The sequence below is a fragment of the Tursiops truncatus genome, chromosome 8 (assembly GCF_011762595.2).
Source record: "Tursiops truncatus isolate mTurTru1 chromosome 8, mTurTru1.mat.Y, whole genome shotgun sequence".
Classification (NCBI taxonomy): Eukaryota; Metazoa; Chordata; class Mammalia; order Artiodactyla; family Delphinidae; genus Tursiops; species Tursiops truncatus.
The window spans coordinates 83,027,109-83,044,842 of NC_047041.1; the positions used below are offsets into that span (position 1 = coordinate 83,027,109).

The 17,734-nt window shown below is 34.5% G+C and overlaps 1 protein-coding gene across 9 annotated transcripts in view; it reads left to right on the forward strand.

The window, feature by feature from the left end:
- QSER1 (glutamine and serine rich 1) overlaps nucleotides 1-17,734 on the forward strand; it is a 78,797-nt gene that overhangs the window by 49,915 nt on the left and 11,148 nt on the right. For 8 of the 9 annotated variants that reach the window (XM_073808738.1, XM_073808739.1, XM_033862674.2 and 5 more), the window contains 5 exons: nucleotides 8,016-8,344; nucleotides 9,282-9,398; nucleotides 9,994-10,127; nucleotides 11,508-11,725; nucleotides 16,472-16,609. In XM_073808738.1, the coding sequence (XP_073664839.1) occupies nucleotides 8,016-8,344; nucleotides 9,282-9,398; nucleotides 9,994-10,127; nucleotides 11,508-11,725; nucleotides 16,472-16,609 (936 nt within the window). The remainder of the gene's footprint in view (nucleotides 1-8,015; nucleotides 8,345-9,281; nucleotides 9,399-9,993; nucleotides 10,128-11,507; nucleotides 11,726-16,471; nucleotides 16,610-17,734) is intronic. The other variant, XM_019948291.3, reaches the window with a different exon arrangement.

Consider the following 17,734-nt stretch of genomic DNA (forward strand, 5'->3'; position numbering starts at 1 on the left):
TTCTGATAAATCTGCTTTCTTTTACCCCCACATTCATCTATTACTTGATTTCTTAATGCTAAACCTCTTTTTAAAAATTTCTACCATGAACTCTGCTTGGTCATGATGAATTGCTTTAGTCCACTGTAAGATTTAAGTTGCTAGTATTTTATTTGGGATTTTTAGACCTAGATTCATAAATGAAGTGAATGTATCGTACTTTTTGTCTTAATCTTGTTCATTTTTGTATTCAGGAATATGCTGACCTTACAAATTGAATTAGGAAAGTTTTTATATTTGTTTAAATTTTAAAAAGCTTATTATATATAATTGGGATTTCTAAGAATATATCTAGAACTCTCTAGTTTTTTCCTGATAGTTTGATCTATCTGGGCCAATTTAAGAATGGCATATTTTCTAGAAAATCATCTCTTTCATTTAGATTTTAAAATTTGTTGTTATAAAGTTGTATATACTATTACCTCATAAGTTTGTAGTCTCCTCTGTTTCTGTAGGTATGTTCTTTCTTGTTCCAGCTGATTATTTGAATCTTTTTCCTTATCAATCTATGGAAGATTTGCCTATTTAATGGTTCCTTTCAAAGAACCAATGTACTTTTCTTTTTTTTTTTCCTCTTATCATTTTTTACTCACTTTTTCTTAATTTCTGCTTTTATCAGTTCTTTTTCCCTATCTTCCCTGGGTTGAATATTCTCTTTCTGGCTAGTTTGTTATTTGTTTGCTGTCTAATGAATGGCATTAAAGTTGTATGTTTCCTTTTTTTTTTCACTACACTCTGGCTGTATTCCTCTGGTTTCAATTTTTAATGCTCTCACTGTCCTTTCTAAATGGTTTGTCGTTTCATTTGATTTCCTTTTAACCCAAGAGTTATTAAGAATAGTGGGGTCTTGCCTGTTTCCCAGTAGGTTTTTGGTTTTTTGGTTGTTTTTGGTATTCCTTTAATACTAACTTATGGCCCTGTTGTATAGTGGTCAAAGGAATATGGCTTAAGTAATGTCTACATTTTGAAATTTGTGGAAATTTTGTTACTAGCTTGGTAAATGGTCAATTTTTATAAATATCCCATGAGTACCAAGTGCTAATAGATTTTATTTGTAATATTGTTCAAGTCCTTTATATCTTTTTATTTTTTGTGTAATGTAATAAATGATATTAGGTTATTTAACAAAATGTATATGTACATGTTGCAAGTAAATGATAGGTCTGGAATTTGCCTTAAACTATCCCAGCAAATATAAAAGAGGTGACAGAAAGATAAATTTATCAAAATGTTTGTGGTTGTTACAGTTGGGTTATGGTATCTGAGGGTTTGTATAGTCTTATGTATGTTTTAAATCTTTAATAAAAAGGTTTTTTAAAATCCTCCCTATCCTTATTTGTTTTTAGATTGCTTCATCTGTTGATTACTGAAAAGGGTGTGTTAAAGTATCCAACTATGTTTTATTGTTTTTCTAATACTGTGTAGTTGTTTTGAATCCGTGTAATTGGGTGTTTGAAATTTTACTACAGTTAAATTTCCTTTTATCATAATAAAATCTCTTTTTCACATTTAATTTCCCATTTTGGTTTTTTAATATTGCCATACTAATCTTATTGTTAGCATTTTTAGTATATTTTCCATATCTCTTCTTTCAGAACATTTTTTTCTTGTGAGATATAACTCACATATGGAAATATGATACACATAAGAAAAACACACAGAAAATTCCCATAAATTTGAAAATGCAGATATTAGTTAAGACATATTCCCTGACCACAATGTAGTAATTTCATAAAAAAATAGCAGAAAGGAAAAAAGAGATAAATAAAAGTAAGTTTTTCTTTCTAAAACTTCTAAATAACTTCTGCTAACTTCTAAATAACTCACGGCTTTAAAAGGAAACCAAAGCTGAAATGACAACTCACTTAGGACAGTGGAGCATCATATTTTGGAACCAAGGGGATGTGCCAGGAATGTGTGGGGCAAAGAAGAAAATTTATGGTGTTAAATGCTACTCGTTAGAAAGCAAGAAAGTTCAAAAATAAATTGAGTGTTAAAGTAAATCCAGCTCATAATCTGTAGAACTAACCACTGTCTGAGTTGGATGGTAATCACCTCCTTGCTTTTCTTTTATAAATTTTACCACCTGTGTATGTATCCCTGTACTTTTGTTTGGCCCATTTTAAAACTTCTCATAAAGAGCATCATACAGTATTGATAAGTTTTTCCTTCCGCTAATTTGGAAGCTATTCTTTTTATAAAATATTTCCTTAACTTTTTATTATGGAAATTTCAAACATAAAGTTACAAAGGTTGGTATAATTAAACCGATCTATGAATCACTCAGTTTCAGTAATCATCAATACATGGTCAGTCTTATTTCATTCTTATCTTTACCTACCCTCTCACCCCCACCCCCACCCCCGATGATTTTGATGAAATACTTCTGTTCTTTACCTGGAGATAATAGGGATTACAATATGCATTTTCACTTTCTCAAAATCCATTAGTATCTTACTCCCCTCCCAAATAACATAAAGACTCTGAGCACTAAAACTCCATTTTATCCCCTCCTAACTTTAATGTTACCATGTATTTTAATATTTGCGTTTTTTTCTTTCTGGCCACGCCACGTGGCTTGTGGAATCTTAGTTCCCCAACCAGGAATCAAACCCTGTCTCCCGGCAGTAGAGGTGCGGAGTCCTAACCACTGGACCACCAGGGAATTCCCCCACGTATTTTAATTCTATCCTATTAATACTCAACAAGAAATAGTGTATTAAATAGTCAGTGTTTGCTTAGGTTTATTTATAGATTTACCATATTGCCCTCCATTCTTTCTTGCACCTCACATCTCCTTGGGATGACAAACTTATGACTAAAGCATGTCCCTTGCAGTTTCTTTTTCTGAGGGTCTGCTGGTGGCCGTATCTCTGTTTTTGTTCATAGATAGCTATGTGATTTGTTTTGCCATGTAACTTAGAGTGTATTTTCAAAATTCAGTGACATTGCTATAATAAAATCCCTTTTATTTCTTCATTCATCCATTATTTATAAGAACAATGTTTCCCAGTTCCTTTATCAATAAAAATGAAGAACAGAAATAAAATTGGTTGTAAAACCTATCTCAATAAGTAATATTCTCCCATGAGTCCATAAACGAGTAAGTTTTAAATGCCACATCGACTCAAAAGAAGCATTCTTTTTACATTTACATTTGTTTTACATTAAATTTGAAAAAATATTAATTTAGATCTACGGTATTATAATGTGTTATAAGTATTATAATGTTAGAAGTGTTTAATATATAGAGCCTTCTGGTCACAAGACATAAAAAATTGATTTCCATTTATATACATTTTTGAGGCAGAAAGTATGATGTTTAGTTATAGTAGCATAAAAATATATTACATTAGGATAAAATTCTGTGATCTAATCTTGAATGATTAGATTATTTTCCCATTGTTATTGAGATATGATTGATGTACAAACTGTATAAGTTCAAGATATACAGCACAGTGACTTGATAATTAGATTATTCATTTGTATTTCCTCAACAGGCCTCTCCCTTTGATTGGGAGGAGTCATATAAATATATGAGGATAGTTTTAATTTGGGATACAGATCAGGTAGGCTGGCTGGTGACAGCTATTAGACCACCACCCCCCCCCCAGCCCCTCCTCCCCCCTAGTTAGCTAGAATAAGGGAGAGATGTACTCTAGTTGCCAAGCACTGTAGTTCACTCATTTCCCTTGCCTATCTGCTTTTCCATTTTCTTTTGTGTTTCATAGGTCTGGATTTGTGTTGGGCTCTGCTTTGATTCCCTCTCAACCCCTCCTGTAGGCAGGTAGAGTTCACTTTCTTCAGGGAACAGTTTTTACATTTTGGCCTGTGATCAAGCCACCCCTGCTGCCTACAGCTCAGCATAAGCAAGGGGATCACTGCCCTTCCTGTTTTATTTACTTATTATTGTATATGTTATTATTTTAGTTCATCAGCACTACTCAAAATTACTGCTGCAGTGCTACATGTTCTTTATATTTGTTTCTCAGCCTGGAGCTTCTCTATCAGCTCTAGGCTTCAAAGTCCTTTTTTAACAGCTTTGTTAAATTATAATTCACATATCATAACATCCACCCATTTAAAGTGTACAATTCAGTGGGTTTGTAGAGTTGTATAACCATGACCACAATCTAATTTTAGAATATTTTCATTATCCAAAAAGAAACCCATTATTAGTCAGTCTCCACACCCACGCTCACACCCCATGATAGGCAACCACTAATCTATCCTCGCTATAGATTTGCCCTTTTTTGGACATTTCATGTAAAAGAAATCATATAATATTTGACCTTTTGTGACTAGCTTCTTTCATTTAATGTAATGTTTTCAGTGTTTATTCATGTTGTAGAATATATCAGTACTTCATTCCTTTTTATTCCCTAATAATGTGGATATACCACATTTTGTGTATCCATTCATCAGCTGATGGACATTTGGGTGTTTTCCACTTTTTGGCCATTAGGAATAATGCTGCTGTCAACATTCATATACAGGTATTTGTGTAGATTTATTAGAAGGTGGAGTTTAGAAGTGGAATTCCTTGGTTATATGCTTAACATTTTGAGGAATGGCCGAGCTATTTTCCATAGTGGCTGTACCATTTTACATTCTCTCCAGCAAGGTACAAGGGTTCTAGTTTCTCCTCACGCCTGCTAGCATGTTATTGCCTGTATTTTTTGTAGCCATCCTAATAGCTGTGAGATTGCAATTATCTACTGAATTTACATTGAGCTAATGACTTATAGTGTTGAATGGCCTTTCATGTGCTTATTGACAATTTTTATATCTTCTTTGGACAAATAGGTCCCTTGCTCACTTTTTTTTTTTAATAAATTTTATTTATTTATTTAGGCTGTGTTGGGTCTTTGCTGCTGCACGCAGGCTATCTCTAGTTGCGGTGAGTGGGAGCTACTCTTCGTTGCGGTGTATGGGCTTCTCATTGCGGTGGCTTCTCGTTGTGGAGCATGGGCTCTAGGCCCACGGGCTTCAGTAGCTGTGGCACGTGGGCTCAGTAGTTTTGGCACACGGGCCCTAGAGCACAGGCTCAGTAGCTGTGGTGCACGGGCTTAGTTGCTCTGCAGCATGTGGGATCTTCCCGGACCAGGGTTCAAACTCGTGTCCCCTGCATTGGCAGGTGGGTTCTTAACCACTGTGCCACCAGGGAGGCCCTTGCTCACTTTTTAAATTGGGTTATTTGTCTTTTTTATTATTGAGGTGTAAGAGTTCTTTATATATCCTGGATACAAATCTCTAGCAAGGACATGATTTGCAAGCAGTGTTTCCCATTCTGTAGGTTATCTTTCAACTTTTGTGATGGCATCAATTGCAGCACAAGTTTTAAATTTTGATGAAGTCCAGCTTATTTCTTTCTTTTGTTACATGTAGGGTCATGAAAATTTATACCTATTTTTCTTCTAAGAGTTTCATGATTTTAACTTTCACATTTATGTCTATGATCCACTTTCAGTTAATTTTTGTATATGGTGTGAGGTAGACATCCAACTTTATTCTTCATTCCTATCTAGTTGTCCCAGCACCATTTGTTAAAAAGCTTTTTCATTTTTCCCCCATTGAATGGTTTTGGCACCCTTGTTGAAAATCATTTCACCATAAATACAGAGTTTATTTCTGGACTTTAATTCTACTCTCTTGATCTATATGTCAATCCTTACGCCACCATCACACTGTCTTAATTACTAAAGCTTTGTGGTAAAGTTTTGAAATTTCTGAAATGTGAGTCTTCCAACTTTATTCTTTGCAGGATTTCTTTTGGCTGTTCTGGCTCTCTTGCATTTCCATATGAATTTTAGGAATAGTTTGTCAGCTTCTGCCAAAAATGCAGCTAGGATTTTTATAGGGATTATGCCGATTCTTTTTTTTTTTGGCTGCACCACACAGCATATAGAATCTTAGTTCCCTGGCCAGGGATCAAACCCACACCCCCTACAGTGGGGGTGGAAGCGTGGAGTCTTAACCACTGGACCGACAGGGTAGTCCTTGATTCTTTTAATCAGTTTGGGAGTTTGCCATCTTTACAACGTTGACATTTCCTATCCATGAGCACAGGATGTTTCTCCACTTATTTAGACCTTTAATTCTTTCAACAATGTTTATAGGTCTCAGAATATAAACTTTGTACTTCTTTCATTAAATTTATTCCTAAATAGTTTCTTCTTTTTGATGATATTATAAATGGAATTTTGTTCTAAATTTGTTTTTGGATGGCTCATTGCAAGCATTTCGAAATACAATTGATTTTTATATATTTATCTTATGCCCTGCAAACTTGCTAAATTTATTTATTCTAATAGTTTTTTAGTGGATTCCTTAGGATTTTCTGTATACAAGATCATTTCATCTGCAGATACAGTTTTATTTCTTCAGACATCCTTCTTAGGGGGAAGCATCTCATTTTTTACCGTTAAGTATGATGTTAACTGTGGGTTTTTTGTAGATGGCCTTTATCAGGTTGAAGAAGTTCCCTTCTATTTTTAGGTTCTTGAGTGTTTTTATCATGCAAGTGTTTAAATTCATGATACTGAATTTTGCCAAATGCTTTTTCTGTACCTATTCTGATGATCCTGTGGTTTTGTCCTTTATTATATTAATATGGTGATAGATTGATTTTCAGCTGTTAAAACCAAGCATGCATTCCTAGGATAAAAGCCACTTGGTTATGATGTATAATTCTTTTCAGTGTTGGTATATTTGCTCATATTTTGCTGAAGGTTTTTGTGTTTGTATTCATAAGGGATACTGGTTTTTTAGTGGATTAGTTTTTTAGTTTTTTAGTGGATTCCTTAGGATTTTCTGTATACAAGATCATTTCATCTGCAGATACAGTTTTATTTCTTCAGACATCCTTCTTAGGGGGAAGCATCTCATTTTTTACCGTTAAGTATGATGTTAACTGTGGGTTTTTTGTAGATGGCCTTTATCAGGTTGAAGAAGTTCCCTTCTATTTTTAGGTTCTTGAGTGTTTTTATCATGCAAGTGTTTAAATTCATGATACTGAATTTTGCCAAATGCTTTTTCTGTACCTATTCTGATGATCCTGTGGTTTTGTCCTTTATTATATTAATATGGTGATAGATTGATTTTCAGCTGTTAAAACCAAGCATGCATTCCTAGGATAAAAGCCACTTGGTTATGATGTATAATTCTTTTCAGTGTTGGTATATTTGCTCATATTTTGCTGAAGGTTTTTGTGTTTGTATTCATAAGGGATACTGGTCTGTAGTTTTTTCATGATATTTTTGTCTGGTTTAGGTATTGGAATAATACTGGCCTTGAATGAGTTGGGAAGTGTTTCCTCTGATTTCTTAGAGTTTATAATGGATTGGTATTAATTCTCACTTAACTGTTGATAGAACCCATGTGTACCCATTTGGGTCTGTGCTCATCTTTGTGGGATGTTCTTAATTTGTTTTATTCCCTTGTTATTGGTCTCTTCAGATGTTCTCTTTCTCCTTGAGTTCTTTTGGTAGTTTGTGTCTTTCTAGGAATTTGTCCATTTCATCTAAGTTATTTGTTAGCATACAGTTTTTCATAACATTACTTTATAATCCTTTTTATTTCGGTAGCTTCTACTGCTATTTCAAAGTATTTGGGAGGTGCTGTTTTTGTTTTCCACGTCCAATCAGCTTTTCTTCTAGGAATTCACAGTTTCAGCTGGCTGACCCTTCCTTGTCTTGCATCACTTTTTTGTCTCTATTCTTTTAAATATATTTTTGTGCTAAATACTTAAGTGGAAGTAGGGAGTTTAGGTCGATGGAGGTTCTGTCTAATTGTCATCCAGATGTAATTCTCACCACTTTGGTTCTTGGAAGTTAACAACCATTCTTTAATTTCATTGTTTCAAACAATTTGATGGCAAAAATAATAAGGTCTTTCTTTGTAAACTGTTCAGATTTTACTCAAAGCAAGTAAATGTTTAATAATTTGTATTACTAATTTGCATTTGCTTGATCTAGTTTCAGAAGCCCTACAGGTGGCAACTACTAGTCCAACTGCCAATACTACTGGTACTGCTACTACTTCCTCCACCACTGTGGGTGCAGTTAAGCAAGAACCTCTCTACTCTACTTCATCTGCAGTAAATATCCTGGAAAATATAAACTCTGCAGAACCCCCAAAGTCCATCGAACATGATGGTCTTCCTTCAGACCAGTTTGCAAAAGGACAGGACACTGTTGCCATAGAAGGTTTTACAGATGAGGAGAACACAGAAAGTGGAGGAGAAGGCCAATACAGAGAGCGTGATGAATTTGTGGTAAAGATAGAAGACATAGAGACTTTTAAGGTGATGTGAATGTTCACAGGTATAAAGGTCATAGCTTAATGGGCGTGCCCTATGGTAGCCTTCATGATGACTTTTAATACCATGCATCTAGCCTGAATTGTGAAAAGTTATATTTTTATAATTCTGTTGTCATAATTGTTAAATAATGAAATCAAACTAGAGATGTCAGGTATTTTGAAAAGGAAAATAGCTTAAAATAATTTTAACTCATCTCTGAGTCTTGTGTATTTCTGACTGGTCAGTATATTGCATTTAGCTACTAGTAATTAGAGCAGTTTTGAAATGTTAATTTTTTCAAAGCTTCCAAGTCATTTGTATTATTAGAAGTTTGGAGAAAATGGTTATTTATCTAACTTAAAAGTTTAAAGAAAATAACAGGAATACAATGTAAAAGTAGAATTAGACTTTTTTCAAATTGCAGAATGTTATAATTTCATATAAGAAATTTTTAGCAGTGTTTAAGAAAACTTATTTTGGGGTTTTTGTTTGCTTGCTTTTGATTTTATTTTTTAATTGGGGTGGAGAGAAATGGTATTAAAAATACAATGAAGAACATAATATTTAAATTATCCATATTCCTTCCATTCACAATTAACTATTGTTAATATTTTAGCATATTTGTTTCTGGTCTTTTTGAATATATACATACTGTTATAACATTGCATAAATAATGTATGACAGTATCATTAGTGGAAAACTTTCCAATAGCTATACAAAAGGGTAATGGGTTACTTTGCATGTTTTTGCTCCCTGTTTCTGGAAGAATTTAAGCAGAGATTGAATAGCTCACTTAAAAGAATTACTGCAAAAGTTCAGCTAGGTAAAAGATAAAAGGTTGAGCTAGGTAGGTCTTCAAGATTCCTTTCAGCTCTAAGATTCTATAAATCTAGAATATGTTGCTAGTTTCTATAAATGTTGTTAATACTTCTTATTACAGGAGGCTTTAAAAGCAGGAAAAGAACCCCCAGCTATTTGGAAAGTACAAAAAGCTTTATTACAGAAGTTTGTTCCTGAAATTCGAGATGGGCAAAGAGAATTTGCTGCTACAAATAGTGTAAGTAAAATGCTTGTTTACATTAACCTTCCTATTTTTTGACAGTGATCCTGGGTAAAATACAGAATGATGTAAATTTAAATGTATTGTTTAATGTATGTATATTGAGCATTTCTGAGATAAAATATTAAAATTGAACTACAGAGTATATGATACTGATTTTAAAATAAAATTAATGTCTAAATACCAGCTACTTAAATTGCTTAACTTTTTATTTTTTAAATAAAAGAAAGGAATTAGTGTTAGTCTGTGAAGAATTCAGATGGACTCAGAGACTCTTATATTGATTGTTCTGCCAGAGTCAGATATCCTGATTTACCAAGAAGACTTACAGAATTATTTTCTACCTAAGTAGTTGTTTCATAGCCCTGAGTAAGTGGGCATCTGATGATTAGCCAAATAAGATTGCATCTATAGATGGGCTTGCAGTTAAGAGTGAGGCTGGAATCAGTTTTACTGAGGGTACAACTAGCCTGACCAGAGCTGCATTTTGAAAAACTTGAAGGATGGCTCTGTGACAGTCTATCAAGACAACAAAGTAATATTTTATGTACAGAATGTACAATTATGTAATTCAAAGTGTTTCTTTCCTTAGTACCTTGGATATTTTGGAGATGCAAAGAGTAAATACAAAAGGATATATGTGAAGTTCATTGAAAACACTAACAAAAAGGAGTATGTCAGAGTGTGTTCCAAAAAGCCACGAAATAAGCCTTCACAAACTATCAGGTATTTATTATTTTATGTAATATGTTTGTAGTAATTATTGGAAGGCTTATTATTGGCAATGTCTTGTACAAAGAATTACATAAATTAAAGAGGCTGATTTTTTTTTCCATTATGTACAAGTCTGAAAATTCAGTGCCTGATGTAATAAGTGATTCTTTTTGAAGTAATGAGACAGGAACTGTAAAGCCCATGGCTATCATGGTGGGATGGGTACCCTTTTCTTCCGAGTCCTTTTGGTGTCACCCTAGTATAGTGAAAAAAATTGGATTTACAGTCTAAAGGTTTGAATCCATCTTTTTGTGACCTAGATTAAGATAACCTTTCTAGGGACTTCCCTGGTGGGCCAGCGGTTAAGACTCCACGCTTCCACTGCAGAGGGCCCAGGTTCGATCCCTGGTCGGGGAACTAAGATCCCACGTGCAGTGTGGCCAAAAACAAAGAAGAAAGAAAAAAAAGATAACCTTTCTAAGCCCTCTTTTTTATCCATAAATAAAGTGAAAATAATAACAGAATGTCAAATTTAAAATGAAAAAACATTGAGCCTGTACATTACAAGTACAGTAAAAAAACATTGAGCCTGCACATTACAAGTGCAGTAGAATTGTCGTCATGGATCAGTGTGGCTCTGGGTTGTGTGGAGCGTGAATTTGGAAAATTCCCTTTGATCTCTGTGGGAAAGGGGGTGTGAACCTTGATACTCTCAATCTAGTGCTAGGAAGATCTCGTTTAATGAAGATTCCAACGTATTGGACACAGCCCACCTTATTTTTATGATGCAATTTTATCCACTCCCTCAAATCTCCAGAACTAGTATATAGCACATCTTATTGAGGGGCTCTAGAACAGGTGCAGTTGGGATTCCACATCAAAACCTGGCACCACCAGAGCCTGTGAGAGTTTCTGATCTGACTGTAAGTCCATTGATCATCTGCCGTGTACAGCCTCATAGTCAGGAAAATGAATTTACAAAGGGAAAGGAAGAGTGGAGGGAGAGAGAGAAATAGGGATGGAATTAATATAGTCCCTTATTAACTGAATATTGAATGTCAGTGGTTAAAGAGTATATTACAAGAGACTTTTGGAGGAATCACCATTGGAGATGTGTAGGACTTAGACTTTATTTTGGAGATACTGGTGAGATAAATAAACTTTTCTTCACCAGTGTTTCTCGGGTTTTTGTCTATTTTATTTTATTTATTTTTGGCTGCATCACACGGCATGTGGGATCTTAGTTCTCTGACCAGGGATCAAACCCACACCCCCGCCTACAGTGGAAGCGCAGAGTCTTAACCACTGGACCGCCGGGAAAATCCCTCGTCTAATTTATTTTAATTTGACAAGATTTCAGTGCATTAATGAAGTCTGTTTGTAACATTGCAGAACTGTTCAGGCTAAGCCAAGTAGTAGCAGTAAAACTTCTGATGCTCCAACACCAAAAACTACAACGACAAAAGCCCCTTCCATGAAACCCAAAGTTAAACAGCTAAAAGTAAAGGCTGAGCCACCACCAAAGAAAAGGAAGAAATGGAAAGAAGAATTTTCATCATCCCAATCTGACTCATCTCCCGAGATCCACTCTAGTAGTAGTGATGATGAGGGTGAGTTCTCCATGAAATGAATACCTTGATTACTTTAGATTATGTACATTAATGGGGAGGAGCAGTGATGCTGACAATTCAAAATGTATTTATTTTTACTTAATTAGGGAATTTAGCTACCTGATTAAGTTCTGCTTAGGCATATATTTGCCCATGACCGAGCTAGATAACTGTGCCTTAGTTTCTCTTTTATAAAGTGAAAAGGTTGAAATAGACAGCAGTTATCATACTTTTTGACCTTAGAACCCTTCTACGCTGTTAAAAACTGTTGAAGACACCAAAGAGCATTTATGTAGGCTATATATATTGAAATTTACTTCATTACAACTTAAACCTGAGATAGCTGTAAAACACAGAATATACCAGGAGACATTCCATCAGCCATCAAACTTGTGTAATATATGCAAGAAATTTCTAGCAGTTCAGTAGTCTAGAGCAGAAGTAGGCAAACTACTGCTAGTGGGCCAAATCTGATCTGCAGCCTATTCTTGTAAATAAAGTTTTATTGGAACACTGGGATTCATTTACATATTTTCATACAGTTACTTTCCCATTACAGTGATAGATGTGAGTAGTTACTACAGAGAGTATATGACCACTAAAGCCCCAAATATTTACCATCTGGCCCTTTACAGAAAACGTTTGCTGACCCTTCTTCTTCTAGAGCATACATTTGAAGGTAGTCAGGAAAAGATGAAAGGATGATGGAAGGCTGCATATGCCATGCTAAAGCTAAAAAGCTTGGGATCCTGTAAGCAAAGGGGAGTCCTTGGAGGGATTTAAGTAAGGGAGCAACATGGTAAAATCTGAATTTGAATTACGTGACATCACAGTTCAGGTATAAACTGAAAGTCTGAACCTAAGTTTTGGCAGCAGGGATGGAGGAGAGAGGACACATTTGAGAAATTCAGGATGTAATCTTGGCAGAACTTGAATGATGAATTGGTTGAGGTTGATGTCCAGGATGGTTTCTGACATTTTAAGTATCACTGCTAGGGAGCTGATCTTAGAGATTACTTGGATAGAAACAGAATTATAATAAAAACTCTTCAGTACAGAAGTTTACTTTAAATGTATTGTTTTTAAAAGCTACTTTTGAACTGTTGTTTAGAAGTAGGCACGTTGGAATTTATAAAGAAATTTAGTGCTTTGAGTATGTGTGGAAGGCATTATACGTAATTTCGCAGTTAGCATTTCTGCCTACTGTTTAGAGAAGTTTGGGTTCTGAATTTGCACTCAGTTATTTATACAGCTTCCTCAAATGACAATTAAGGTGAAATTTTTCTTTCATTGGTAACTTGAGTTACCACTAGGTGTCACTAACAGGCAAGCATTTTTAGTGCTTCTTAAAAAGAAGGCAAATATTGATAATAAACATAGATTTATAGGCTGGTGATTTTCAAGCTATTTGTTTCAAGACTTCTTTATAATCTTCAAATTTACTGAGGATTCCAAAACACTTTTTGTGTGTGTGTGTGGCCTGTATCTATGTATATCACCAAGTATCAGTTAAAACAGACAATTTTAAGATATTTTAAATAAAAATTACATATTACATATTCACATAAGTTTTTTTAGACAATTGTATTTAGTTAGAAGAATAGCATTTTCACATCTGCTTCTGTATTCAGTTTGTATATATATTATTTTGGTTAAAGTATATGAAGAATACCCAGCCTCACATTAGCTATGTAGTTGGGAAAGAGAGGAGTATTTTGATTACCTTTTCAGATAATTATGTATATTTTTCTTTGATACTCAAAGGATTTTATTTGATAAACTTGACAAGTGGTAGCTTCTTCAACTTTTCATGCTTGTTACATTAAAATCTATTGGTTTGTTTTACCCTTTGAGGTATCTTTCATCCATGAATGATTTTATAACATTTTTTGGTAATGTGAAAATATCTGTTAGCTCATTGATGTACATAGTCTATTTCATGTTTTTTCCACATTTTAAAATGTGGTAAAATATATATAACATAAAACTTGCCACTTTTAACCATTTTTAAGTGAACGATTCAGCAGCATTAATTATATTCACACTGTTGCTCAACTGTCACAGCTATTTCCAAAACTTCCTGATCATCCCAAACAGAAACTTTGTAACCATTAGGCAATAACTCCTCATTCTCCCTTTCCCCCAGCTGCTGGGAATCTCTACTCTATTTTGTCTCCATGAATTTGCCTACTCTACATATCTCATATAAGCGTGGCTTATTTCACTTAGCATAATGTTTTTAAGGTTCATCCATGTTACATAGCATATATTAGAACTTACTAGTTTTTATGATTGAATACAATTCCATTGTAAGTTTATCCATTGTATGTTCTTGTTTATCTTTTTATGTATTGATGGACACTTGGGTTGCTTCCACATTTTGGCTGTTGTAAATAATGCTGCAGTGAACATTGGCATATAAATATCTGTTTGTGTCCTTGTTTTCAATTATTTATATACCTAAGAGTGGAATTGCTGAGTCACATAATTATATGTTTAGCTTTTTGAGGAACTGCCAAACTTTTCCCACAGTGGTTGCACCATTTTACATTCCCACTAGCAATGCATAGGGTTCCAATTTCTTCACATCCTCACCAATACTTGTTATATTTTGTTTTTTGATTATAGCTATTCTAGTAGGTGTGAAGTGGTATCTCATTGTGGTTTTGATTTGTATTTCCCTAATGACTAATGATGTTGAACATCTTTTCAGTTGCTTACTAGCTATTTGCTTATCTTCTTTGGAGAAATGTCTATTCAAATCCTTTGCCCAGTTCATGTCTCCTTTTGTTCTTGAGTTGTAGGAGTTCTTTATATATTATAGATATTAAACCCTTATTAGACATATGATTTGAAAACATTTTCTCCCATTCTGTAGATATTTCAGTTTGTTTGTTTGTTTGTTTGTTTTGCGGTACGCGGGCCTCTCACCGTTGTGGCCTCTCCCGTTGTGGAGCACAGGCTCCGGACATGCAGGCTTAGCGGCCATGGCTCACGTGCCCAGCCGCTCCGCGGCATGTGGGATCTTCCTGGACTGGGGCACAAACCCGCATCCCCTGCATTGGCAGGCAGACTCTCAACCACTGCGCCACCAGGGTAGCCCTTTTTTTTTTTTTTTTTTTTTTTTTTTAGTATATGTGCTGCTGAAGTGAGCACAGTGTTTCATTTTCTTGATAATGTCCTTTGATGCACAAAATTCTGAAATTCTGATGAAGCCAAATTTATCTATTTTTTTTTCATTGCTCATGTTTTTGGTATCATACTTAGAATCCATTGCAAATCCAAGGTCATGAAGATTTATCCTTGTATTTTCTTCTAAGAGTCTTATGGTTTTAGTTCTTACATTTACATCATACATTTTTGCAGTATCAAAGAAATGACATTTTTAATATCAACACTGATTTCATCAATGAAGTCCTTAAGTATTGGAATGTTGTCAGGCTCACAGTGGTGGAAACAAGTTTTCCGGAATTCTGATTTTCACTTGAAACCTCAAATTTTATCATTGGCAACAAATAGTGTCAGTTGTTTTCCTTGCAGTGACAGGTTCACTTCATTAAGAAAATGTCTGCCAAATACCCAAGTCTGAATAGGCATAGTGTATCTGTCAGTCATTTTTTTCAGATAAAATTGGTATCCCAATGGGGGAAAAGGTAGCTGGTTCATCTTGTAATTCAAACAATTACATGGATGCTTTTCCTGGAGAAAACTGTCATACTTCATAGCAGAAATGCTTTATATGTACCTCTCATTTCATCCCACAGAATTTTAAGACATTTACTCAAGAGTAGAGATTTAATACAATTAATAATTATTACCGCTTCATCAAGGATTATTCTTAAGGGAAATTGTTTTTTTTTTTCCTTCAAATTCATGGCAGTTAGATGACAGTCATGGCAAAGTATATGGCTACTAGTACAGTTTGGTGTCACTGCCTCAATCAGGCTAGGTAATGCCCCAGCAGTTTTACCCAACATTCCTTTTACAAATGTCAACAGAGTGAGAAAGGTATATAACATCTTAATATTATTAGGAAAACAATTTGACATCAGAGACCCCTGAAATGGTTATGGGGGGAGACCCCGAGGGGTCCGTGGACCAAAGTCTAAGAACCCCTGTTAAAGGCCGTGATAATAGTTCTATACTTGAATGAAAAGAGTCAAAATTCAGACACACCTCTAATCTTGCAGTTCTTGCCATTGAATTTGAGTGAAATTTTCTTTATGCACAGGCTATGTTTACATTAAAATTTTTTTTTAATATGTGTTGACTCTAGACCAGAATTTTATAGAAATTTTATAGAAACCATCAGTTTTGAAGTAGCATGACCTGGCAGCAGATGTCTGGTAGGGCCAGGGGAGGAGAAACAGGTTCCTATGGGGCAGATGTTTCCAAATGCTGGGCTGGTGTTGGGCTTCAGAGGCACCTGGGAACTTTTTAATTAAAAAGTATAACATTTAAGCTTCATCACCACTACCACCATTACCACCCCGGATTCTGTTTTAATAAGTCCAGCAATCTGTTTTTTTTGTTTTGTTTTAAAAGCTCTCCAGTGATTGTGATGTGCAAAACCACCTTTGAGAATCTCTCACCCACGGTGTTTTTAAAGGCAGAGTGGGAGAACCTTGAATTTGAAGAAATTTTATCTACAACCTTTTATCTGCTTATAGACACTTGCTATAGAGCAGAGTGTTTTTAAAGTTGTCAGGAAGGAGTATTTAATATTTCATCTTTTCTCCCTCCCAGAATTTAATCCTCCAGCTCCCTTTGTCACTCGTTTTTTGAACACAAGAGCAATGAAGGAAACCTTTAAGAGTTACATGGAATTGCTTGTTAGCATTGCTTTGGATCCTGACACAATGCAAGCCTTAGAGAAGAGCAACGGTACAGTCTGCTAAGTAGTACTTTCTTGGTAGTACTTTCTGGATCTTTTTTATTCTTCTCTGTTAGTTACGTATTTAATATGTGGTTTTTGTATATGTTGTCAGTTAACAAACTTGATATATTGATTCTATAAAATGGGGTCATAGCTTTTCATGAATTGTTTGAATATACGAACAATTTTATATTGAATATATTTTTACTGATTTCTACTCATGAGAATATTATGTAACTACCCACTAGTTTCTTTCAATTCTAGAATCTTTATCATCCTCATAACATTTCACCAATTGTCTGAGTTGCGTGGAAGGTCCAGATGTCAATATATTCTGTTTTATAATAATGGTGTAAAGATTTAAATTGTATATTCGTGTCCAGTAAAAGATACATCACAGAGTAATTATTTTCTAATCAATTAGTAGTAGAACAATAAAGGCCATGGGTTATATTTATTAATATTATTCCTTTTTTACTCTTCCTTTAGTCACTTTTTCTTATGGTAGAGTAGGGATGAAATTGACATAAGAAATAAACTGGTAATTTATATATCTAATGTTGCTCACTAACATTTACCCTTCAGCTACTATAGCATTCACCAGGGACAACTAGAAGAGAGAATAAAAGGATTAACGAGTCAGTTTCCATTATCCTTCTATCAAAATGAGTTGAACAAGTGTAAGATCAAAAAGATAGTAACAATGAATAATCAGTAACAATATACTTCAACAGCAATGCCTAATAATGTATATTGTTTTATTATTTCCACATACTTTGACATACATTATTCTATATTAATCCCAGAACAACTTAGACAGCCATTTTTTGGGTGAAGACAATGATGCTGAGCCTTTTTTGAAAAAGGTTAAGTGAAGAAAAGAAAAAAGGTTAAGTGACTTGCTTAAGAGCCCACAACTTGCAAGTAGCAGAGAAAGGATTAAATCCAAGGTCTTCTAATTTCTAGTCTTGCTTTTTTGACTATATAATCAGAGGCAGTAATTCATACATCAACTATTGTAGAGCTGGAAGAGACGTTAGAGAAGATATTAAATGTGTTTCCTAAAGTTACAGAACAAGTTAGTGGTAGAAGAGCCACAATCAAAACCCAAAATTAATTCCCTAGGTCAGCAT